This window comes from Ovis canadensis, chromosome 11 (genome assembly GCF_042477335.2).
Source record: "Ovis canadensis isolate MfBH-ARS-UI-01 breed Bighorn chromosome 11, ARS-UI_OviCan_v2, whole genome shotgun sequence".
Taxonomy (NCBI): Eukaryota; Metazoa; Chordata; class Mammalia; order Artiodactyla; family Bovidae; genus Ovis; species Ovis canadensis.
The window spans coordinates 55528010-55553161 of NC_091255.1; the positions used below are offsets into that span (position 1 = coordinate 55528010).

Genomic DNA, 25152 nt, shown 5'->3' on the forward strand with positions numbered 1-25152 from the left:
TTGCGTGAATAACGTCAGTTTACTGATTCCACTCAGGGTGGAGTGAGACCTGAAGGGGCGCCCTCTGCAGAGGGACCCCAGGCCATGGGGCCCACTAGGGCCAATGGGTCCCCTTGGACTTCTGGGTGGAGGGGCAGCAGCTGGGCAGCTGGCGGGGGCTCAGCAAGCCCAGGTCTGGGACTGAGCGGGTTGCTGTTGCTGTCTGTGGATGCTCGAGCCAGATCCCAAAAAGAGTGGCAGAAGGTGAGAAAGAGAACTGGGAACATCGGTTTCGGTTTCAGTGGCAAGGAGGAGGAAGGGAGGCTTGTGGGCACAGAGGAAGGGCGGCCAGGAGGAGAGGCTTCTGCCCGGCCAGCTCCAGGGCCAGCTCCCTTGCTAGACAACTCGGCTGTTGCCTTCACAAATGCTGCCGTCACTCCCATCTCCCAGCTCGGAACCTGGAAAGCAAGAGGAAGCTCAGGCTGCGGACTCTGTCGTGGAGGAGGATGGCATCGTTGCCCTTCCTGCCCGGCTCCCCCAAACCCCTGCCCCAGCACCAGTGACCAGACACACAGACAACACACAACAGACACACACACCACACACACACCACGTGCTACAGTGCCTGGAACAGTGTGAGGAACAGAGGCCCTGCAGTCTTTCAGGGATCAAATTGGACACAGAGGGTCATGTGATGGGCACAGAGGTAGTGAGAAGCAGTGGAGTCAGAGCGGAAGAGCTGAGGTGGGGTGCTTTCTTTATTCTTGAGAAAGATTCTTATTCTCAATATTTCTTTTCTCATTGGCTGGAGTGAGCGTTCCCTATTTGGAAGCACATTCTGACGGGTGAAGGGCAAGGGAACAAGAGTAATCGCCTCCCTCTATCCCTACCTGGACACTCTCAGCTTCTTCCTCCACCACAATGCAGCCGCAGCTCCAAGAGCTGCCCACCTTCTCTCACCTTCCTCTTTCCCCCCAATCTAGTTGCCTTGACTTGTACATTTGGGTTAGGGGGCAGATGCTGTGGCCCAGCCGAGGCTGAAGGCCTTCATGGCTGCTCCTGTCCACACCTGCCCACTCCAGGCTGCTGGAGGCATGATTCCCCTCCCTGGACTTGAACTTGACTGTGGTGACCATTATTCGTGCCAGCCAAGAAGCAGCTGGGGGGGGGGGGGAGGGGGGCTGTGTGACAATGTGTTAGACCCAGGCACACCCACCCAGGGCCTCTCCCCAGCAGCCCTTACCTCGGTGCCACCTGTGGCATTTTGTGTCCAGCCTCGGTTCCCAGGAGCCCAGGACAGGGTGCCCAGCGGGAAGATTGGCATGAGCCACAGAGGCTGGCATCTTTGTGTCACCTGCTGTGCCCTGATGAGTTGCCTTTTCCCTCCCTGTTTACCTGCATGGGGCTAGGGCGGCGGGTCACAGCCGTGACTCAGCTGCGGCAACCCATCTTCACAGAGCGCTGCCAACCAGGTGAGTCCCGCCAGACTGCCGGGACCAGGGAAGCCATGGCCCCAGGGGGAAGGGCGCCAGGCGTGTGGATCCGCCTTCGGCTGCCCTGGCTCTGGTCCTGATCAGAGCTCGGGCGGGAAGCCAGGCCCCGGCGGCGTCTGAGCAGCGAGCCAAGACGGTCCCTCTGCGCGGGGCTGCCCCGGCCGGCGCCTGGGGTGTGCGCAGGGCTGGGACAGGCGGAGAGGGCCTGGACCCGTTTCCAGCGGGGGAAATCTGAGGCCCCCACATTAGGACTCTACCGGGAGGGGGTGGATCCTAGAGCTAGTCCCAGCTTCCTGAAGAGAGGCGGTTATGACATGGTGCGGGGCTGGGGGCGGGAACCATCTGCCTCGGTGCAACACAGGAGGCAGAGTTCCCTCGGCGGAGGCGCCTTTTTAAGCACCACCCTGGGGGCGCTCTTCTCCCGTCCTCTAGATATGTCACCCAAACCGGGGGCCCCAGGCCTGGAGCCGCGGTGCCCCTTCCGCATCCCCAAGCCGGGGTGTGGAGGGAAGCTCTCCATCCTGCTCCGGGCCGCCCCCCGCGGCAGGGCGGCAGCAGGCCCCGCTGGGCACTAGGGGTCGCCCCTGCCCAGCCAGACGCGCCTGGGCGCGCCCGCCGCTGCAGGTTTCACCGAACCGGGAAGAGCGCGGGCGCCTCCGGGGCGGGGGCCGGGAGGGGCGCGGCGGGGCGCGGCGCCGAGACCCTGCCCGGAGCCTCGGGCCACCGAGCCTTCCCGGCCGGCGCGCGGCGGGCCCTCTCTGGACCGAGCCGGGGCGCGCGCCCGCACACAAAGGTCTTTCCTAGTCCTCACCGTTCCCTGCCTGCCCTCCCTTCCCGGCGGCCCGAGAGGGAGCAGCTGCTCGGGGTCGGCCCGGGCGACGACGCCGGGGACCGGCCGCCCGCCGAGTGGCCCCGCGACCTTGCGAGGGCGCGAAGGGGCTCTGGGCCCGCACCCGGCTCGGCTGGACCCCCGCGGTGGCGCCCGGGGACTGGGACCCGGCGAGTTCCTTTTGTGAAGGGAGAGCCCGGTAGAGCCCTCCCCACTCTGAAAGTGATCCGCTGGGTTCTCGGGACTGCGTGCCCTGAATAATAGATTGGGTGCTCTAGGGTCGTCATCTGGGCCCCACCCTGTGGAGCTTTGAGCTGGTTCAGCCTCTGCGGGCGGGTCAGTTGCGGGGGGCAGGGTGTGGGTCCCCAAAGCATTACCATGACCACTGACTGTATCAGGGTCACCAGGCGCCCACCCCAGTAGCCTGAATCCGTGTCTCTGGGAGGGGCCCGGGAATCTATATTTTTCTAAGTTCCCCGGGTGATTCTGACGGCAAAGCCTGAGTGGAAATAGCTGTTTTAAACCTTTAAAGGCAGGCAGTTGTGACATTTCTCTCCAGAACAGCCTCTGGGGATGGAACTGTCACTTCTGGCACCTCCTTCCATAGTTCACTGTAACGTTTATCCTCCCAGCTGATGGGATAGTTCTTCCCACATCTGACCACCAGCCTGCCTGCTTTAATTGAGCACGCTTTCTTAAGTCAGGTTTTCTATGGGATAATAAGCCTGCTCTGGAGACAGCTGGCCTGGCTCCTTGACCCTTTCCCAACACTTGTTTTCCTTGTTCAACTTCTGAATCCGGCAGGCCCACTGGCTTGGGCCGAAGAGTGAGAAAATCCAGTAACTCCAATACTAACTTGTGAATGATGGTGGTCCCTTTATGTAATGGCTACACGGCGCCCTTCCGGGGTTTAGAAGAAATCCCAAGAGACTCCTCTAAGTGCTGGATGCTGGAGAATCCCAGTAAAAGGAAAGGAAGGAAACCTGCAGCGGGTCATCCTATGCCTGAGGAAGACTGATCCTCCCTTTGCCCGCCTTTGCTTTCGCTTTCAGCATGAGTTCAAACTCATCTCTTCTGCATCCAGCACACTTGGACTGCCTTGCTGACTGCTGCAGCTAGGGTTTCCCCAGCTTTGTGGGGTTCTTTTTGCCTCTGGGGGCAGGGGGTGGTTGTTACTTCCTTCCATAGGATTAGGTTCAACACAGCCACAGAAAGACAGCAAATTGCCAAACACCCTCAACATGGCAGGACTGATCCCCACACCTACTTTCGTTTTCTTCCGGTCTGGGTTGTGGGTAGTTTCTTGACAACTATGGGAAAGAAGACAATGAAAAATGAACGGTTTTTTCCAAAGCAATTGTGAACAGATGTCTAATCCCCTAGTCGCGGGAATATTCTAGGAATCCCTGACATCACCTTAAAGGGGCAGAGAAGGAGGCGTGGAGGTGCGAGGGCTGTGTTGATGTTCAGCACCTGTGGGGCGTAGGCGCCTCCTAAAGACAGCGTCAGCGATAGCGCAGGTCACCTTCGCCTGTTTGGGGCGTCTAAATTTGGCAGTGTGAACAGACCTGCGACCTCTCAGCAATTGATCTGAGCAGCAGAACCCCATCCTGAAGGTCCAGAGTCACATTTCCAGGCAGTGGGGGTGAAAGCCGTGCTAATTGGCCACTTGCCTCACCACTGGCTTTTAAACAATCGGTTGTATTCTCCACCCGGCAGGAAGCAGCAGGCCCATCAAGGCTCTGGGCTCCCTCTTTGTTCTGACTTTATGGCATTTTATGCCACAATGAGAAACACTGTGTACTCCGTGGGAAGCCATTGTGCGAGGCTGCAAGGATGTGGGCTCTGGGGCAGAGGGGCTTGTGCCCTTCCCCCCCAGAGGGAGGAGGGCCTTTGTGACAGGCTGGGGGACAAAACAAGGGGTGCTGGACACTGTTACTGGGGCAACTGCCTGGCCAGTGTAGCCTCTGGGTCCCTCTCCCCAGAAGGCCGGGGGTAAGGGCAGAAGGTTGGAATTTCTTCTAGAGGAGCAGTCCTGGTTACCTGGTAAAGTATACATCGGGCGATGCTAGCAACGGCCTCCGTGTTCCCCAGGCTGCTAGGACGACCTCATCCTGCCTCTAGATTCTGCGCCCGGAGATGGTGGCTATCTAATGATGGCCACCAGGGGGCGCCAACTTGGTGAGTAGGCAAGCTTTCCCAATAGTTGACCAAACCTGGGCCTTGCACAATTTTGGGTTGGTTTGGTCTTCTGAGGCAAGGGTTTTCGGTTTTGTAGAGATGGTGTGAATGGCTCCGGAGAGCCTAGGGAAGATCCATGGATCCTCACCCACGGATAGGCCAGTGGGATTTCCGGGCGACTTCAACACCCTCCCCTCCCCTTCCAGGTGAAGTGTGAAAGTAGCACCCCTAAGGCAGAAGACAGGTGGGTGCTTGTGCCAGGAGGGCATCGTGGAAGCCATGGGGTCCCGCCTATGCTCTGCCTTTTAGTGCATGCACACACACACAGATTCTTTCTATTTCATCTAGTTTGGCAAATGAGGCACTTGAGAAGTGTAAGGAAGCTGCCATGGGCAGGCAGGGAGAGCAATTTCAGGTCCAGGGTCATTTCACTGAGAGGGGATGAAGAGCGTGGCACAGACAAAACCCACACCCAGGAAGAAGCCCAGGTTAGGGAACCCCGGAGGGTGCCGTCCCTGAATACTGGAGTGCACCACATGGGCGCTGAAAGGGAGAAGGCGGAGGGAAGGCATGTCCTTTTAGCTTCACCCTGCAGAACAGTCCTATGTCCCCATGAGATTAAAGGGTGAGCCAAGCAGGTCAGGTGAGGCTGGTGGGGCCCCATGTTCTCTGGAGATGCTCTCATTGTGAACAGCTGGAGAGAGAAAAGGCCAGTTTCCTGCTAGGCATTTGCAGAGCATAACAGTCACTGCTCCCTTCAGCCCATACCTCACTCTCCGTGCCCACTTAAATCTGGCCCTCCACCTCCAGTGCTCCCCACGTGGGCCCCCTCACCCTGTCCCAGTGCAGCAGCTGCCCAGCTGGGCTCTTCCCTCTTCAGCCCAACCTCCACATGGCCACTCCCGCTCCCTCTCAGAAACAGAGCTCTCCTGACCTGTCAACCCCAGGCTAGAAAGCCTTCCATAGCCTCCCAGAGCTGCACCCAACCCTGTCACATCCTGCTTACTTCCGGCCAGCTCTGGCCACACTCAGTGCCTTGACTTTCCCAGACACGCAAGTCTTTTCCTTCCTGAGCCTTTGTGTTCCCTTCTGTGTGGATGCCCTTCCCTCCCCACCAGCACTGGTCCAAGATTCAGCTCCAGCATCACCTCCTCAGCTGACTGGTTGACAGGAGCAATAAAGAAGTGCTTTGCCACCAGGCTCCCAAAGCAGTGGGAAGACGGATGGCAAAGAGTACAAGCTAACTGGATTCAGAGCAAAGGCCTCTGAAACGTTGGCTTGTGTCCCTCCTGCCTGGAGGGTCTGTCCTGCAGAAGGTATGGAAGAAGCAAGGGTGGGGGGTGGGTAAGAACAGTGGCCCCTTCCTGTCCTTTAACTCTGCCTTCTTCCACATCCAGCTCCATCTCCTGAAATAACACAAGGCACTTTTTATTTTTTTTGGATACTCTTTGTTACCCATCTGTCTCTTTGGACTCTGAATCCCTTTTAGCAAAGTGTGTCTTGATCATCTTTATATTCCCCAGGATCTAGTTTAGAACCCAAGGGCTTCACCAATGGCTCAGTGGTTAGAGAATCCACCTGCAATGTAGGAGACATGGGTTCAGCCCCTGAGTCAGGAAGATCCCCTGGAGGAGTAAATGGCAACCCACTCGAGTATTCGTGCCTGGAAAATCCCATGGACAGAGGAGCCTGGGGGTCTACAGTCCATAGGGTCACAAAGAGTTGGACGTGACTGAGCAGAGCGAACACAGTTTAGGACCTATCACATGGTAGACATGTAGAAAACCTCTGAATACTCAGATATACCTTGAACTTGAAAGTGTTCCTTTACCTAGAATACTTTTTTCTCCATAAATTTATATTATCACTTTCTCCACATTTCTCCAATTTTTTCAATACTTGCCTCTTGAAGAAGCAAGTATTGTTCACTTTTTCATTGCTTGAGCATCAGGAGGTTACTGAGTGCGTAGTATGTACCAGGCATTTTCAAGGCACTGGAGGACCACGGTATACAAAAGAGGTAAGGGTTCCTTGCTCCAACTTGCCAATGACCATATATCCTCCCCCTGACCCATTCCTACAACCCTTAGCAGACCACATCCTTTTCTGGCAGTAATTTAGCAAGTTTGTAACCAGTGCTCCTGGCATCCATAGTGTCTGGGACTTGGTCAGCAGTCAGACATGAATCATTGTGTGTCCAGCTTCAGGAAAAGGATAAATGTAGAAGGTTTGACTTTGCCTTAAAAAGGCTCACAGCCTCACTGGGGAGCCAAATTATTCGTTTATAAGATCACTGAAAACCCCAGGAAGCCACTGTCAGGGAAGATCTTGGGTTATTTCACAGCCTCTGGGAATTCATTGGATCTGTTAGTTCTCTTGATCAAGGGCTGCTGCTGCTGCTAAGTCACTTCACTTGTGTCCGACTCAGTGCGACCCCATAGATAGCAGCCCACCAGGCTCTGCCGTCCCTCAGATTCTCCAGGCAAGAACAGTGGAGTGGGTTGCCATTTCCTTCTCCAATGCAGGAAAGTGAAAAGTGAAAGTGAAGTCGCTCAGTCATGTCCGACTCTTCGCAACCCCATGGACTGCAGCCTACCAGGCTCCTCCGTCCATGGCATTTTCCAGGCAAGAGTACTGGAGTGGGTTGCCATTGCCTTCTCTGGATCAAGGGCTACTTTTTGATTATTTTCTGGTTTTCCCTATGAGTCACACCTTCCCACCTGATTATTAACTCCTCAGAGAAAGGGACATCGTGTCTGATAGCCACTTTCCCAGGTCCCCATCTCAGCACCTGATATGCAGGTGTGAATGAGTGATCACCACCATGGACAGACCTTCATCACTGTGTCTTATTGAGACACAACCAGGAGCCTGTTGTGAATGGCTTTTCAGGTTCTTGTCAGTAAAGAAGAGGGAAGGAGGCATTCTTTCCCATCATAGTGCCTCTCTCTTGCTAAACGTCACCCTTAGAATCTTCTGCAAGAAAATACTGAGATTCAAATCCAGAAGAGAATCAATTTGACGAAAGCCATTTGTTATGGCAACCCACTCCAGTATTCTTGCCTGGAGAATCTCATGGACAGAGGAGCCTGGCAGGCCACAGTCCGTGGGGTCACAAAGAGTCAGACAGGCCCGAGAAACTGAGCCCATTCACACACCTGTTTTCCTACTTCCATTCGGGTACCTCTTAACTGGTTCTTAGTACTGGTTACTGCTTGGTGGTTTATACGGGTGAGAACTACGGGGCTGGCCAAAAAGTTTGTTCGGGTCTTTCTGCAAGATGGTACCAAAAAACTCGAAAGGAATATTGGCCCTCCCAATATTTCGGGGGAATCTCAAATTACAAGTAAGCTTGTGATGAGAGAAGTGATGCCCTGTCCTTCCTGCTTCCTTCCCTGCTGGCTCCTGGCTTGCTCCCCACGTTACCTGCTCCTTCTCTGGGATAGTTTTACCAGAATGTTCTCTAGAGTCAATGCTTTAAGGGCGTGGGTTTTTCATCCAGTGGGTTGTGTTGTTTGTTGCCTTCCCGTGTGCAGTGTTATAGTCCCAGGGGCTAATGTCTCTTGCCTTTGTTTGTTGACGGTGTGGCCATCTGTAACCTTTATCGAACCCTGGGTGCTTTGAAGTTCAATGTGCAATAAAAAGTTCATTAAAAAAGATGTGGAATCGTGAAAATAAGGTTACAGAAATGTTAACAAAGGATCATTTCCTGCTTCCTGTTATACTTTTAAAAAAATGTATTTCTCTAAGGAATTTATGTCACCATTAAAACTACGGAAGAGTGAAAGGAAGGACAGGCCTGGGTCAGAGAGAGGGTGAGATGCCTGAGGAGATATCTTGGCGAAGACCCAGCCTGTTGTCTTAATTGAGAACTTAGGGTCTAAGGGGAGAATGGAAGCCAGAAAGATATAGAGACAGATCTCAAATTCTTATGATTAATGGTCTGAACCCAACATTTTTAGTGGCGTGCGTGTATGCTCAGTCATGTCTGACTCTGCAATCCCATGGACTGTAGCCCACCAAGCTCCTCTGTCCATGAGATTTCCCAGGCAAGAATACTAGAGTGGGTTGCCATATCCTCCTCCTAGGGGATCTTTCCGACCCAGGGATCAAACCCACGTCTCCTGCAGCGGCAGGCGGATTCTCTGCCACTGAGCCACCAGGGAAGCCCATTTCTAGCAGGGGTGGCTCCGAATGGATTGCCACGGCCTCCAGTGGCGCAGGGACTGGGGCTGTGTAGGGAGCACTTGGAGTCACTGGGTTTCACCTTCAGACGGTGACTGGTGCTGGCAGGTGCCTCTTGTCCACTCGAGGTAGAAAAGTAGAGACAGAAAGACATGGAGAGCCAAGATGGTGAAGAGAGAGAGGTGCGTGGGACGTGTAGCAGAGCATCACTAAAGCTGCCTCAGGGTCCCACTGGCGGCTTGTCCACGGCCACACTGGTTTGCTTTCCAGGGGTGACTGTTCTTGTTTTTGCCATGTGGTACTGTATGTGGGATCTTAGTTCCTCGACCAGGGATCAAACCTGTATCCCCTGCATTGGAAGCATGGAGTCTTAACCACTGGACCACCGGGGATGTCCCTTCTGAACCCGTGAACTCTGTAAACCTATGAATTCAGTCCCTTCTGAATCTGTGGTGACCTTCTGAAGTGAGCAGATGGTCAAATTTTGAGCCTCAGGGGGTGTCCTGGGAACCCCAAACACTAAAAGCATATCAGTGCCCGGCATGGCCTTCAGGTAAGGAAGGCGCCCCTGTCCGGCCAGTGCTCTTGCATGGCGCGGCCACCGGGGGACATTTAACAAGGAGGACAGTCCCTTGGGGCTCAGGGTTCTGACTTGATAATGGCCAAAGGTATGTGTACATTTCAGAGGTTGCCCTGTTCTCCCGCATTTTGATCTGAGTAGTGGATCTAGGCTTCTCCCCCAACACCACGCAGTCTCCTAGATGGCCCTGGTTCTTTTATTAAAGGAAGGGCAGCCGCAGATGATCATTCCTCGTAAATATGCTGTCACTTCTCTAGTGACAGATGGGACCCCATCAGCACCTTTGTTTCTTGGCATATACACACACACAGATGCTGGGATAACATACCCTGGGAGCCAAAGCAAAATAAACAGCTCCCTTGGCTGGGGGCAGGGAAGGTTCCTGTTTCTCATGGACCCTCCTTGCTTGGGCAGTAGACATCCACATGTGATGCACACCTAGCCCCTGCAGCCTTGCTGGCCTTATTTTGGGTGCCAAATATCTCTAGAGACCCACTTGCTTATATAACCATTAATGACCATTTAATTACCACTCATATTCAATAGGAAACAATTATGTGACCTGGTGGCTCAGACAGTAAAGAATCTGCCTGCAATGCAAGGGACCCAGGTTCGATCCCTGGGTCAGGAAGATCCCTTGGAAGAGGGAATGGCTATTCATGCCGGTATTTTTGCCTGGGGGATCCCATGGACAGAGGAGCCTGGTGTGCTACAGTCCCTGGGGTTGCAAACAGTCAGACACGACTGAGCAACTAACACTCACACTTGATTGTCACTTTTCAGCCAGAGGGTCGCTGTGCCTATACCCGGCAGCCATTAGTCTTGGTGCCAGTGATGACAGTGCCATATCCCACCAGCTGAACACAGACACACATCTACTAAAGCACACAGCAAGGTCAGTGACACTGCTGCTGACGGTCCAGGCAGGGCCCCGCTCACCCTCTCTCTCATGGCCCGGTTGTGGTTGAGTCTCATGAGTTCTGCAAACCTCTGTTCATAGAGATGGAGCAGCAACACCAGATACAAGCCTGAATTCATCAGCTCATTTTGTACCTACAGGTGAACAAGAAAGCCTTTAAGTTCATCTATAAAATATTCATGGTCTCAATCACAGGGTGGAGGATACTAGGCCAAGAGGGGACAAGAAATAGGAACCGGAGCCCAAGCCCCAAGACAAGGCCTGCTCTGGAGGGGGACCGGAGTACAGAGCAGAAAGGGACCCGGGGTGGAGGCAGGATAGCCATCCTGGAATCCTTGATTGCCTCATGGAGGATGCCTGAAGAAGCTCCTGGCCTGGTCCTGGGCTGTGGACACTCACTGAGTAGTTACCTGCCATGGCCTTGAGCTGAGTGTCAGGAGAACACAGAGCCAAAGGTCTCAGCTCCCTGCTGGGACCCCATTCTGTGATGTGGGAAAGAGTGTGCTTCATTCAAAGACGGCTCCCATATCAGTGGGATGTGTCAAGGGCCACAAAGGAGTCGTGAATGGGAAGAAAGAGGCTGGAGGCATATGACCTGGGTGACACTGTCTCTGATGGTCCTAAAAGGGTGGGAGGGACTTTGGTAGGTGGCTCTGACAAAGGCCCTGAATGGCAGCACACACATGAGGGGGCAGAGTGTTTGTTGGGCAAAATTCTCTACTCACGAGTATAGCTGGAGTATATGGGGAATGTGTTGGTTTTGAATTTTTTTAAAGTCTTGTCATGGGCTGGGGAGATGGTATGGTGGGACCATATTAGGCAGAATGGAGGCAACTGGATGTCATGTTATATGTACACGTGCAGCTGCTGGCCACTGAGAAGAGGAGTCAACAGGATGAGACTGTGACTCAGGAAGGCAGACGGGTCTGTTGGAGAATCTGGGACACAGGTGCCATGGCGGGGATGTTTTTTGTTCCTAGATCCCTCATTTGCTCAAGGGAAGGGCCTCAGGCCTTAGTTCTCTAAGTTTCTCCCTTCACAACTGGGCTTAGTGATGGTCGCACGTAGGGGTTCCCCGACTCCCCACCCTCCCCAGCTGCCCTACTGTCATCTAAACCCCAGAGAGCATGTGTCCGGTGGGGCCTCGGATGGCACGTGAACCTCAAGTCTTCTGTGCATGCTCTTTCTCACGTGGTCTGTTGGCTTGTTTTCGTGCGTCTGTTTCTTTTGAAAATCTTTATTTAGCTGTGCAGGGTCTCAGTTGCAGCACTCAGAATCTTTGATCTTTAGTTAGGGCATGTGGGGTCTTCAGCTGCAGCATGCAGGAGGTGGGATCTAGTTCCCTAGCAGGGATCGGGGCTGGACCCCCCTGCACTGGGAGCGTGGGGACTCAGCCTCTGCACCACCAGGGAAGTCCCTTCGTGTCTCTGCTGTGAAATCTCCTCTGCCACTTTCCACCTTTCCAAGGCTGTGTCCATGACTTCCTTTACAGCCATCTCAAGGTCGCCTCCTTGCAGAAGTCTTCCCGATGAAACTCATTTCTTCAGGCATTCCTCCCTGTGTCCTAAGCCTTCGTCTTTGCTGTGTATGCTGCGTCGTTCACTGGCTAACGTCTTTGCTTTTTCTCGGCGGGTGGGTGCTAGTGTATTTTTCTCACTGGTGCTGAACACACTGGGAGGTTCCTCTAGGGAAGATCTGACCATCTGAGTGACCGTGGCGCCTCTGTCCTCGGCTCCTTTGGCGGTCTGTCTTGTAGAGCCTCGCCCCATGGACCTGCCTCGACCTTCAATAAATTATCAGTTTGTGATGACTCCTCCCCGTCTGCCGCTTTATTCCCCCATCTGTCCTCGGGTCAGATCTCCAGGGTGGGAGGATCAGGGATGGGCCAGACGATGCTCAGGAAACCCCAGGGGACTGGAAGCCCCGGCAGAGGGCACGGCCCTTGACATCACCCTTGGGAAAGGTCGAAACCGTGACTGCTTTCTCAGGAGAACTAAGGCTCGGCCTTGACACAGTAGCATCTCAGTGCCTCCTCCTTCCTTTCCCCCAGGGGCCCGAGGGGCTTCGCAGGCCCGGTGTCCTGTTCCCATCCCCTGGAGGGCAGCGCAGGAAGCCAGCACAGAGAACACCCCTTCCAGGATGGATCGGCTGCCAGAAAAGGTGCTCAAGCTAAGCAAAGACCCTTGTGCTCTTCCCTTCTGCATCGGGGCCAGCTCTGAATCTTGGTGACCACTGGCCTCAAGGTCACTGCTTGAGCCCCCTCCTGCCCTACAGACCTGCCTTCAAAGACTCCAGCCAACAGTCCTTAGCGGTTAGCCTATTTTTAGACTTTCTCTTCTGACCTTGGCCTAGAACAGGCAGAGAGATGGCTCGTTTCTCTTTTTTCTGTGTTAAAGGCCTCCTGCCACCGTCCCCAGGAGTCAGTGCTTCCTTTGCCATCTGTCTCAGGAGCCACCACCTCTGGGAAGCCTTCCCGGACTACCTACCACACAGACCAAGCCTTGTCCCTCGTTGACTTTTCCAAGTGGGGGGCCTCCCATGAGCTGTCGATGGCTCTCTCCTGAGTGAGTGCTTCACCAGGAAGCCTTTCTGCTCCCAGACACTCCGATGCATAATGGCAAATCAATCAGCTAGAAAATGGCTTGGAACTATCAGGTTTGTCAAAGCGTGCAGGGAAATCATTTACTTTTTATGACTCCATAAGACCCGGAGGCATGCAGATGGGAAAATATCCACTAATGTTTTCTGCAGATCATTTGAAAAGTCACTTCCAGCAGATTGTGTCTCTTCTCTGGTCTGTGGGAGGGAACCTGTCACTCGGTGCCATAAATCTCGCTGGCCCAGCTCCTTTATGTGTGCCCTTTGCAGAGCCTGTGATGCTGGACAAAAGGAGCCGGGTGGGCCAATTGGCGAAGACATTTCATAGTCAGCTTGGAGTCATCCTTTTTACCCTAAGCCACAAGTGGGAGGCATTTGTTATCAGAGAGTTCCATCCGTTGTGTTTGGTTGGTAAGGGCAGGATGAGCTAATTTTTGGAGCATTATTTATTGGAGTTGCTCCTGACCTGACCCTCCTTGGCCCATGTGCATCACACTTTGCTGCCCACGTGCAACAGCAGAGATGGGGGTGGGAAGGCACGTGAAGCAGTGGGCAGGAGCTCAGGGGGGCACTCCGCCCACCTACCAGATGTTTTTCTTCCTTTTCTCCTGCCCTTTTATTTTGTTCAAATTCATTTCGGCAGAGAGAGTTGTTATGGATGGAAATTCTCAATGTAATCTGCTCGAAGAAAGAGCCTGGCTAAGAGTTCTAGCAAGTCTTCAAATATGCGCCAAGGATGCTCCCAGGTGTGAGGGGGATTAGGTGGCTACGTGTGTCCAGGGACATCTGTCCACGGCCGAGAGGGAGCACGGTCAGGCCTGTGCTTCCAAGCAATGACAGCCACAGGCCCCCTGAGCCCCTCCTGTGTGGCAGGGGCCAGGATGGCAGGGGCACTTCTTCATCACACAGGGAGCCTGGGACCTCAGAATGGGCATCCTGGGACCACCATGCCCTGTGACATTGGGCAAAGACTTTTAACTGTGCATGGAGAAGGGGACTCCATTTATCAGTGAGGAGAATTGTAGCCTCTGCTCTGCCTCGTTTCCTCAATGTGTGATGACAAAATGAGCTAATACAAGTGGACATGGTATTTCGCAAAACAGAAAACATCCTGCAAGAGACAAGCACTAAAGCTGGGATTCGGGGCAAGCACCACATATGCCTTGCCTGCCCCTTTGCTCCTAGTGCCCGGCCCATGCCTGGAATATGATTGCTCAATAAATACCTGCATGGATCAGAGAATGAGGGGAAAAGTGTATAATTTTGGGTTAGTGATGACTTTTGACTCTTGTGGTCCCAACTTTAACACATGTCAGAATTACTGAAAGGGCCTTTTAAATGCAGTTCCTGGATACCCCCTTTTCCCAAATGCTGATTCAGTAGGTCTGGATGGGGCCCAAGAACGTGCATTTCTAACAAATTCCCAGATGATGCTGTGGGCCGTGGTTTGGCAACCACCCATCTTTGAGAGCCCCTGCTCTCAGCTAAGGATCAACAGTTGGTAGCCAGTAAGCAGAATCTGGCCTGTGGAGGTGCTCTGGTTGAAAGGAAGGAGGGTAGGAAAGAAGGAAGGATGTGACCACCTTCCGCTGGAGGCAGTATTCCCTGCCTTGCCATAGTAGCCACTGTTCCCAGTGGATGCCACTTGGGAGATTCTGAGCAGCTGTTAACCTGCCTGGTCTCTATGGCATTTGAGTGTACAATCTCTGACCTCGGCTTTTCTTAAACGTCTTTTCTCATGGTCCATTTTGGAACCTGGGCTGTTCCTTGGAGCTCTACCTGTTGCCATCCAGGAGCTCTTCCTTCCGCTCAGAAACCCAATCAACCAACCCATCAATCAATTGTGAGTCCCACCTCCAGATTCAAGAGCGTGCACATGCACAGATACACACACGATGATGTGGAGTTGCTTCACGGGCAACACTGCAGGGAGGTGGGCAGTGGGTGTGGAATGCCTGCTGGGCTTAATTGCCAGGCATTTTTGAGTAAGGGCGGGAGCAAGTTGATGCCAACCCTGGCAGGCCAATCAATGGACTGCCTGATGCCCACAGCCCAAGGTGTTTAGTTCAGGTCCTGGTCTCCCCTCTACCCCCTCCAGCTGCTTTAGCTTCATGAGGCCACTCCCCAGACAGCCTATAGGAGTTCCTAATCTAGCCACCTGGAGCCTGGTAACAAGCCGTGACCCTATGGCGACCACCCAATGTCCAAAAAAAGGAGGGAAAATCAGATTTCAGTGCCCTGTTAGAGGTCATGGCTAGCATTCCTGCTGGCTCTACTCAGGTGCATTGAACGAAACCAGGGAAACACACACTAATCCAAGCCCCTCAGAGAATACTGACAGTGCTGGCTGGGCACCTACTGGGCAAGTCCATCTGTGGTCAGATGCCAAGTGAGGTATCTTAGAGGGCTTTGTCCTCAAAAGCCTGTGTGTGGAGGGCTCACTCTTTTTCCTCTCTGGTCTTCTCTTGGCTGTGCTGGGTCTTAGTGGGGGCACACGGGATCTCTGATCTTCACTGAAGCATGTGAGATCTAGTTCCCTAACCAGGAACTGAAGCTGGGATTCCCTGTATTGAGAGCACCAAGTCTTAGCTATGACCACCAGGGAAGTCCCTCCTCACTATCTTTATGCTAAACGACAGTTACTCCCATCTTCATCCAGGGAGAGCTTCTGAACTTATGGAAGTTACACTTTCGTAGTGCCTCCAGTTTAACTCAGACTGTTAGCAAACAGACGCTATTAAATTCACCACCAGCCATCGGAACAGTCGGAACTGCCGTAAAAGTGTGAGCCCTCAGCTGCTTTCCATCCGCAGATAAATATTGCATGTTGGTTCTTGGGATCTTTGTTCTCCCACCAGGGTGGGTCTGTCAATCTAGTTTCTCCCTGTGATTATAATGAAGGGCATTTTCAAAAGGCTTTGATGGCCTGTCAAGCTCTCCTCGAAACTAATTTCAACTCTTTTCTGCTTCCATGTCGTGTAATTAGTGTGCTGGGTATTTGCCATCTTCCCCTCAGCTCCTTTTTTCACCTGCTCTGCGGCCGAAAGGCTGATCTCTGTGGATTGCGTTTACTTGGCCCCCTTGTCCTCTGGCTCCCCATTGTGTTCAGCCAATGGGAGGCCCTGGGAGAAGCCCAGAGGGCAGGAGGAGAGAGGCTGGGGTAGTTATCCCACGGTTCCCTCTCTGCGGGGCAGTGGGGTGCCCGTGGCAGCTTTCCCCTACTCACAGCCTGGTGGTGACTCCCTCCTGGAGCCATAAGCCAGGATTTAAAAAGGTGACTGTAGGACTGCCCAAACTCAGGGGACCCATTTTGACTCTGTTGTGCTTTTTGCACAAAAAAGGTCTGGATATAGACTCGGGCTTCCCTGGTGGCTCAGCAGTCAAGAATCTACCTGCAGTTCAGGAGACACAGGAGACGCAGGTTATCAGGTTCAATTCCTGGGTCGGGAAGATCTGGAGGAGGGCATGGCAACCCGCTCCAGTGTTCCTGCCTGGAGAATCCTATGGACAGAGGAGCCTGGTGGGCTATGGTCCATAGGGTCTGAGAGAATCAGACCCAACTGAAGCGACTTGGCACGTACACGTTGACAGGCCAGAGATCCGAAAGCCAAAGTGACTCCTCTGAAGAGTGACATTTCAGCTGCTAACAGTGATTTTATGGTTTTTACATTATGTCCTTTACAGTTGTGGTTATTAATCATTTTTTTCCTAATTGCGTGATGAGGGAGGTCAGTCTTGAATTATAATGGTAACGATGGGCTATTTTCATTTGAGATAAATATCTGTTGACTGCTTATTGGTTGCCAGGCATCATCCAGATCAGCACTACCCAATAGAAATACAATGTGAGCCACCAATGCAAACAACACTCGTAGCCTGAGAATTTCTAGGAGCCACAAAACAGAAGTATAGAAAGAAACTGGTGAAATTATTAATAATTCTAATAATGTATTTTATTTGATCTGATATGTTTTAAATATCATTGATGCTGTAATATGGGCTTCCCTGGTGGCTCAGCCAGTAAAGAATCTGCCTGCAATGCGGGAGATTTGCGTTTGATCCCTGGGTCGGGAAGATCCCCTGGGGAAGAGAAGGGCAACCCATTCTAGCATTCTGGCCTGGAGAATCCTATGGACAGAGGAACCTGGCAGGCTACAGTCTATGGTGTTGCAAAGAGTCAGACACAAATGAGCAACCAACTATTTATTTTAAACTATAATATAAAGTTATTTATGTGATTTTTTTTTTTAAGTGAAAGTGAAGCTGCTCAGTCATGTCCAACTCTTTGTGATCCCACGGACTATAGTCTACCAGGCTTCTCCATCCATGGGATTTTCACTCTTAGTTTTGGACTGAGCCTTTGAAATTTGGTGTGTAACACCACACACCTGGACTGGAAGTAACCACTTGTTTGTGAGCTAGCTGTGTCTTGTGGCTTCCATGTTGGGCAGCATAGCTCTAAACAGAAGTGTTTGCCTGAGACATGGGCAATGAACTATTATTCCGGGCATAAATCACCTTCCCACCTAAAGTTACCTCTCTCACAGTACGAGAATTGCAATCCAATGGCTCAGGAGAGTTAATTCACGGGATTTTTTTTTTTTTTTTAACACACAATAGGGAAATTCCCTGGTTGTCCAGTGCTTAGAACTAATTGCTTTCACTGCCGAGGACACAGGTTCAATCCCTGGTTGGGTGCAGCCAAAAAAAAAAAAAAAAAGCCCAGAATAAACAGGTAAACGGTAAACGGTATTTACAGTTTGTAAACCCTGAGCAAAGCTGTTCCTCATTACCCCTCCTCCAAGATTACTTGATATATAAACTGGGGACTATTTCTCCAAGACCCTGATTTTTTTTCTCTTGTGGGTATTCAACTTCAATTGTTTCAGCAAATTTGGGTGTGGAGCTTGCCAGACTTTTCCTATTTCTGTGTGTCTAGTCAGCTACTGCAGCTTCCTACTTTGCCCCTGACAGTAGTGGGACCTCAGCAGTGGGACCAAGTCTTCTAATCCTCCAGTGGTCCAATTTGGGAACAGACTTTCTCAGAGAAGCGAGCTGAATTGGGAGTCTTGCACAAGACCTCTGCACCCCACCTCCACTATTATTCCTGGTATCAGAGACAGAGTTCCTTCCTGCCGTATACCTCTGCCATGTGGACCCAGCATGGGTAGGAGGCTCTCTTACCCGGGACTGCTGGTGCTTCTGGTAGAACTCAGTCACATTGAAATCACCCAGGTCGACCAGTAGGCTTTGCTTACACATCTCACAGGTCTTTACAGCACCAAGATCCGCTCCTTAAAATAAAAGAGTTTTGTTACATGTAACCCTTCTGGTGTTGACATTTTGAGAGCGAATTTGTATGTGTTAGGAATTCTGAGTTTTGGTGGCCTTTTTATAGTGGGTCATCTTCTGTAGAAAATGACCTTGAACCTGAGAGCTGAAATTTCCTTTGTCATTGTTTTCATTATTATGCAAGCTTCCCATGAGTGAAATTCCCGTGACTTTTAAATAACAGGTCTTGCTCTCTGTTTAAATATAAACACAGAGGTTCATAAAATTGGAATTACTACATGGAGGCTGAGAGTCTGTAACACAAGTGTTTGCCAGAAGAGTGAACATTGGGTCTATGTTATTGATGTTTTTCCTGGTAGATCTAACACAAGTCCAAGCAAATAAATTAGTAAGGACCAAACTGATGGCAGAAACTATCCTCAATCTATGGCTTAAAAATCTGCCTTTACTTCTGCCCATGTAACTCCCCAATTGAGAAAAGTGAGGGACCCCAGGCCCATGTGTGGGCTGTGGTATAGCAATATCTGGGTCAAACACTTGAGCCTGAGCTCAGCCTCATTTGGGAAAAGAAACAGGAGAAGGCTTCCTTTGTTCCTGGTTTGTTGTTGTTGATTTTTTGTTTTGTTTTTTAATATATTTATTTATCTGACTGTGCCAGGTCTTAGTTGTGGCGCATGGGATCTACTTCCCTGACCAGGGATTGAACCTGGGCCCCCTTGCATTGGGAGTACAGAGTCTTAGCCACTGGACCACCAGGGAAGTCCTCCTGTTTAGTTTTCTTTTTTAATGTGAATTCTAGATCAGCACATTTTCCCCCCTTTATCCTATTCCTCAGTGCAAAGTGGAAGGTGCAGATCTACGGTGGTTATGTCTAAGCAAATGGGATGCCATCTGTCCTTTCCCCTGGTGTAGGTGCTGCATTTTGGTTAATGATGTACCGGTGTTTGTTTTATGCTTTAGAAAACAGAGGACTGGGAATTCCCTGGTGGTCCAGTGGTTAGGACTCTATGCTTCCAATGCAGAGGGCCCAGGTTTGATCCCTGGTTGGGAAATTAAGGTCCCACAAGCCACCAGGCACGGCCAGAAAAACAAAAAAAAGAATACAGAAGACTAATCAGTTACTTGAATTTATTTGGTAAAGATAGGGTTTGTACAGTTTTACAACCCAGTTCTACTTTTCCCCAGTGGGAATACAAAGAGGTAGTAAATAATAGAGACTTTCAAAAGACAAGGATGAACACTGATCCCTCATCTGCATTTTGATGACTTGATTTTATTTTTTTAGCAACATTCTGTAATACTTAAGGCTATGGATCATCCCATGTGTCCTCCAGTCTAATCCTGCCTAGCACACCCAGGCCAGAATTGGCATTTACAAGCATTTAGCAGCACTTTCATCACACATCTCATGAGTAATTTTTTCTGTTCTAGATGTTTAATTGGCCCAAATTTCTAGCAAGATAAAGCATCGCACGGCAGGGTCATTAGCTGCTGAGATCCACTTGTTCTTTGCTCTCTGAAGGGCTAGGTTCCCTGCTCACTGTGCAAAGATGCATATAAGCAACTCGGGCTGCGGTCGCTACTATTCTCCTGCAGATATGGAGAAAGGGCCTTGGGGAGAGAAGAGTTAACTGGTTCATCCCGAGTGTTCATTCCCTGATTAAATGGTGTGCTGTGCTTGGTGAGGGGGCCTGGCCACAACCCATGGGGACAGGGTCAAGTTCTAGGTCTCCTGCGTCGTCTAGCACAATGACAACCAAGGAGGACAGCATGGAGGAGAGAAACAGCCTCTGGCTCTAGGGTAAATAGTTTGCAGAGATGGGGACTCTGAAAGACATAGCAGGTCTTTTCAAAGTAAACTCTTCTTTGCATTGGCATCCCCCTTTATTTATTTATTTTTTTTGTTCAAGTTGCTCTTGTTCATAAATATTTTAAACAAACCTCTTGTTCTCTGCCAAGAAAACTACAGCCGACCTAGTGACGTGGCTATATTTAGGTTATAACCTCCCCAGGGCTTTGAGAACGGGGACTTCACACCCAGTTACAAGCTCTGTTAAAGACAGAGCTGCCAATACAAGCACAATGGGAATCTCTTTATCTAATGTGGGGCTAGAAAAATTAGACTGGTGTGCTTTTCCTTCCCCTGTTCCAGAAAGGCAGCTCAGCTCAGTTTCTGGGTGTCAAATCTCTCCACACCTCCCACCCTCTCTCACAAGTGAAAAGCAGCAGGTCTTGCTGAGGGTCTACCAGCTGTCCTGACTGCCGGGGGGCTTGCTGAGGTCCAGCCATGGGCCTGTTGGTAGTTCCCTCCTTCCTAAGACGTAATCCTAGCATCTCTGCTCAGGCCTCAAGCAGGAGTCAAATTTAATAGCACATTCCAGGATTCATCCCTAAGCCTTGGAAAAAAAAAAAAACAAACAAACCAAAACTAACTCATTTCTCTCCCATAATTTGAAAGCAGCGTTAGTCCTGATCCTGTCTGTCATGGGCCTGCCAGCAGGAGCCCTGGGCCAGTGCCCCGCTTTTCCCTGTTGTCGGGGCTCGTGGGTCCCACACGGCGGTGCCTCGTGTTAATTACATATCGTGGCACGTATGTCCTTCCGCCTTCCCCACCTACCTGATGTTATTTTCACTTTCAGCCATTTTTTCAGGCACTCCTGATGAACAAACCGCAGGCTTCCCACACAGCCGCACGGCTCCAGGAGAGGGTTGGTGGGGGAACCCCCGGCTATCTGACAGATGCGACACGAGTCCCCCTCCTCCTCGGAATCCTCCTCCAGGAGACTAAAAGGAAAACAAGCACTCGTCACCAGGAGTCTGCACGTCAGCAGTTTCCACAAATACCAGTTCCCACAAATGCTAGTTCCCAGAGCGCCCTTGGGGCCGGGGGAGAGGGGGTGGGGGAGGTGGAGGGAGCCTGGAGGGAGGAAGGTGGAGGGAGCACGATCTCCACAGCTGTGCCTTCCTGGGGCTCACCCACTGCTCCCTGCGACCCTGCCGCATGGTTACTGATAATAAGTGCATGGATTCTTGTCAGGCTTCTTTGCAGTTACCAATGGGTGAGAGCTCACCAGGAGAACCCAGCGCTCCTATCATACAGCTAGAGATTGGGAAAGGACTCCAGAGGGAAACTGAGCCAGAGGCTAGGAGCCCCTCTCCACACCTCCGCCACTGTGGGGTTTAGCTGGTGCGATGTGTTAGTGAGTGTCGGGGGGAGGTGAGCGTGGGGGGATTTGTGGTCAGTAGGCCTGGGTTTGAGGCTTCCTTGAGTTTGATGACATGCTGCTTAAGCTTCCCAGGTCTCTGTTTCCTCAAGTGTAAAGCCATGAGGATAATCTGACAACTGCTACCTGCTTACAAGGGCGGTAGGGCAGCCTGGGTGCAGGTGATGGTGATAAGGTGCTTCTGGAGCCTGTCGAGCAGTGGCAGGTGCAGACCACTCAGTAGATGCTGGTTGGGATGAATGATGAACCAGGGAACTTGGACCTGAGCTCACCAGTACCCTTGCCAGTGAATTAGGCCGACATTCCAGAATATAAGCTGCTGGTATGTGATGAAGATGGAATTAATGAAAGTGTAAGCAAACATATTTGTATCTCATAAACAGTAAATCAGGAATGGCTGGTAGATATTTCTGTAGGGAGCCTTTTGAGAAGCCTAAGGCTATTTTTTTGTGCTTTAGAATCTTCATGGGCCTGGGGACTGTCCAGTCAAGGAAAGGAAAATTGGCTGGAGACTAAAATCAACAGAGAGGAAGAAATAGCCATTGCTCTGGATATAGGAGAGTACGCTCAGTTTCTTAAGAGAGTTTTCTCCCCAAGAAAGGGAAGTTCAATGAAAAGGAACAGAATTACACTTTCTCATGATATTCACCAACAAAAGAAGAAAGATGCCATGTTTATCAAAAAAAGACTCCCCCAGATAATCTATAGATTCAGTGCAATTCCAATGACAATCCCAACAAGCTGATGCTTAAATGTTTGTATAGTGAAAGATTCTTATGGAACAAAATGGAGAGGGAGGCTTTGCTCTGATAAATTGATAAAGCTGCAGTTATTGAGATGATGTTCTTCAGGGAAAAACAAAAAGGGCAATAGGACAGAACGGGGAGCCCTGAGACAAACTTACACACTTATGTCATATGACAGATGGGGCTCTGCAGGGGGAAGATCCTGGGTATTCAAAATGCATACCTCACACCACACATTAAATGTCACACTGAAGTCCAAAATTCATTTCACGTTAAGTCCTAAGTATGCAAAGCAAAACTGTAGAGATTTTGGAAAAGAGGAGGAAGAATGTTGCAATGACCCCAGGTTACAAAGCATTTCTTAATTAAGATAGCAAGATACAAATCACAGTCCAAACAGAAGATGGATACAATTGACTGCATTAAAACTAAGAATTCATTTTCCTTAAGAAAACATCAAGAAAGAGGAGATACCAACTCTCAATACAAATTGAGAAAAGATATGTTGAAAATATAACTGTCAAAGGATCAGATTAGTTGCCAGAATATATAACGGGTTCTTTATATATATATAAAGGATTCTTAACATAAAAGAAAAATATTCTAAAAGAAAAATGGGCAGAAGACATAGGTAAGCATTTTATTAAAGAAGCAAATGGCTGTTTAACATTTAAAAGAGTCAAGAGGGACTTCCCTGGTGGTCCAGGAGTTGACTCATCTTGCAGGGGGCACAGGTTCAATCCCTGGTGGGGAAGATCCCCTCCTGGAGGAAGAAATGGCAAGCCACTCCAGTATTATTGTCTGGAGAATCCCATGGACAGAGGAGCCTGGCAGGCTTCAGTCCATGGAGTTGCAAAGAGTCAGACACAACTGAAGCAACTCAGCACGCACTGTGCTAAGTGTAACTATCACTGAGACAGTACACATCGTACACATCATTGTACACATCGTTGAGACAGTACGTTAACTTGCACAGTGGAAGCTGTGCTACTCACCAGCCCAGCAAGCCCACTGTTACACAGATATCCCGGAAGACCCTTCACATGTATGCCAGGCGACATTTACAAGACTGATCGTGCAGCCCCGTGTACAGAGAACAGTAGAGGACGCAAACGTCCATTGACTTGTGGTATATTTCTAGGACGAAGAAGTCTGCAGTGGTGAAAGCAAATGCATTAAAGCCCGAAAATATCAACCAGGATGCATCTGCCTAATGATATAAGTGGGAAAAGCAAGTCACAGAAGAACGGCTGTTCCATTTCTCTGGAGTTCAAAAATAATAGTAACATTTCTACAGAATTCAAAAATATACACAGTGTGTTGTTTAGGAGTGCATATACTCATATGGTGAAGCCATAAGGCAAAAAACTTCCAATAGCAACAACATAAAAAGCAAAGGAATTATAAATTCAATGCAAGAATGGTTTCTAGGGGCAAACAGTCAGATTTGACTGAGCACCTAACACACACACACACACACACACACACACACACACATATGGGGTGTTAGGAGGGAGGAGATGAAGGGAGGACATGAGGAGGTAGGCTGGGTGAGGGGCTCACAAGCTCCAGTGAGTTTCTGTCTGCTGGAAGGTAGTCATACAGATGCCTAGGTTTTGTTCTAATTCTCTAGATGTGTGCAAATGTTATATACTTATTTGTATGTTTCTAACTAGTCAAGGGAAAAGTTTAAAGAGTGTAAGTGGCATTGAGAAACGGGCTTGAAAGCTTAAAATAAGGCATATATGAAAAGACCAAAGACTGGAAACAAAGTTTTGCACAATGCTTTTCTCTGGATTATAGGGTTATTGGTGATTTTTTCTTTTAAGTTTGTATTTTTAATATTTTCCAAAATGAATGTTTTTCAAATAATTAGAATGGCATAAGGTTTATTATATACAGAAAAAGAGAGTATCTGATAAACACAGTACACAAATAATAGCTGTTTAATGCATTACTACAGCTGGATGTAGATGCATTTTTAACAGAAGTCATTTTTCACCCAAAGGCATTGCTTTGGGATGATGGAAATCCAGACCCCTGACAAGTGGGTTTAAAAATGTGTTTTGGGGTAGGTGAGGATGGATTGGTGCTGAGACCTTTTGGACCTTTACCCTGAGTCAGTCTTTTGGTAGTTTGATATGAAAAAAAAAAAAGTGCCACTAACAAGGAAGTTAACTTCATCCCTGCAGTTGGAGAATAGCTATAGGAGTGTGTGTGCATTCTAAGTCTTAAGTCTTATCTTTTCCTCCTTTTTGCATTCAAATTCACTGCCATGGAATTTTCTCACTTGCAAATGAATACTAATAAGTTAATGGCCCAGTGAGCCATACTAACACACAAGAAAGAGGGCTTGCCTTCAAAGAACCACTTTCCAGATCAGTAAGCCAACATCAGGGCATGGTAACCCCTAGGAGGAGTGAAATGGTCAAATCCTGACATGATGCTTAATGATGGCTTTAAAAAGTATCATATTTCATAGTTGGGAAATATCCCCAAATCATCTCACAAGAAAGGAGAGATCAAAGAAAAGAGCAATTCAAAAAAGATCTGATTTCTCTCTTTCTCATGTACGAGAAACAGCACAGAAAATGGAAGCAGTGGTCACCCCAGCGTGGCCCTTCAGAGAACTGAGGTAACTATGGTAACTGTTTGAGACTGGCCTTGTAGTTTGGAAGATTCAAATTCTAGAACTGTTGGTTGGATTTGCCCAGAGTCCCATGGGGGAGAGCTGGTGAACTTCAAGTGCTGAGTGGCTCCTTCTCTGGGGAGACAGCAACCTTTTCGTAAAACTCTCTAATTGCTGGGAGTGAGGGGGTGGGTAAGGGTAAGCCATAGGTAACAGTCAGAAACCCTTGGGAGTTCCCTGGCTGTCCAGTGGTTAGGACTTGTGCTTTCACTGCAGGCAGCATGGGTTCAGTCCCTGGTCAGGCAAGTAAGTTACTGCAAGATAGGCGATGCAACCAAAAGACGTTCTATCTGGCAAACTTGCCTTTCGTACAGTTATAGCATGCAAGGGAAAAAAAAAAAACCACTTTGGGAATACTGAAGACATTGGGCTGGAACACGGGATGTTTCTTTGAAAATATATATATTTTAAAAGCAACGAAATAGACAATTTTCTTG

The 25152-nt window shown here is 50.1% G+C and overlaps 1 protein-coding gene and 2 non-coding genes across 3 annotated transcripts in view; 1 reads left to right on the plus strand and 2 right to left on the minus strand.

Annotated features, from left to right (window-relative positions):
* Nucleotides 1-25152, minus strand: part of MARCHF10 (membrane associated ring-CH-type finger 10) — a 98241-nt gene continuing 73089 nt past the window's right edge. Inside the window, exons 7-11 of the mRNA XM_069541684.1 lie at nt 20674-20840; nt 17949-18058; nt 10187-10300; nt 3569-3611; nt 1-437 (exon numbers count right to left, since the gene is read on the minus strand). Coding sequence (XP_069397785.1) covers nt 376-437; nt 3569-3611; nt 10187-10300; nt 17949-18058; nt 20674-20840 — 496 coding nt within the window. The 3' untranslated portion in view covers nt 1-375. The remainder of the gene's footprint in view (nt 438-3568; nt 3612-10186; nt 10301-17948; nt 18059-20673; nt 20841-25152) is intronic.
* Nucleotides 18742-18815, minus strand: TRNAG-CCC (transfer RNA glycine (anticodon CCC)). The gene has a single exon. It is a non-coding gene; the product is annotated as a tRNA-Gly (tRNA).
* On the plus strand, nt 19036-19108 carry TRNAW-CCA (transfer RNA tryptophan (anticodon CCA)). Its single transcript has one exon. It is a non-coding gene; the product is annotated as a tRNA-Trp (tRNA).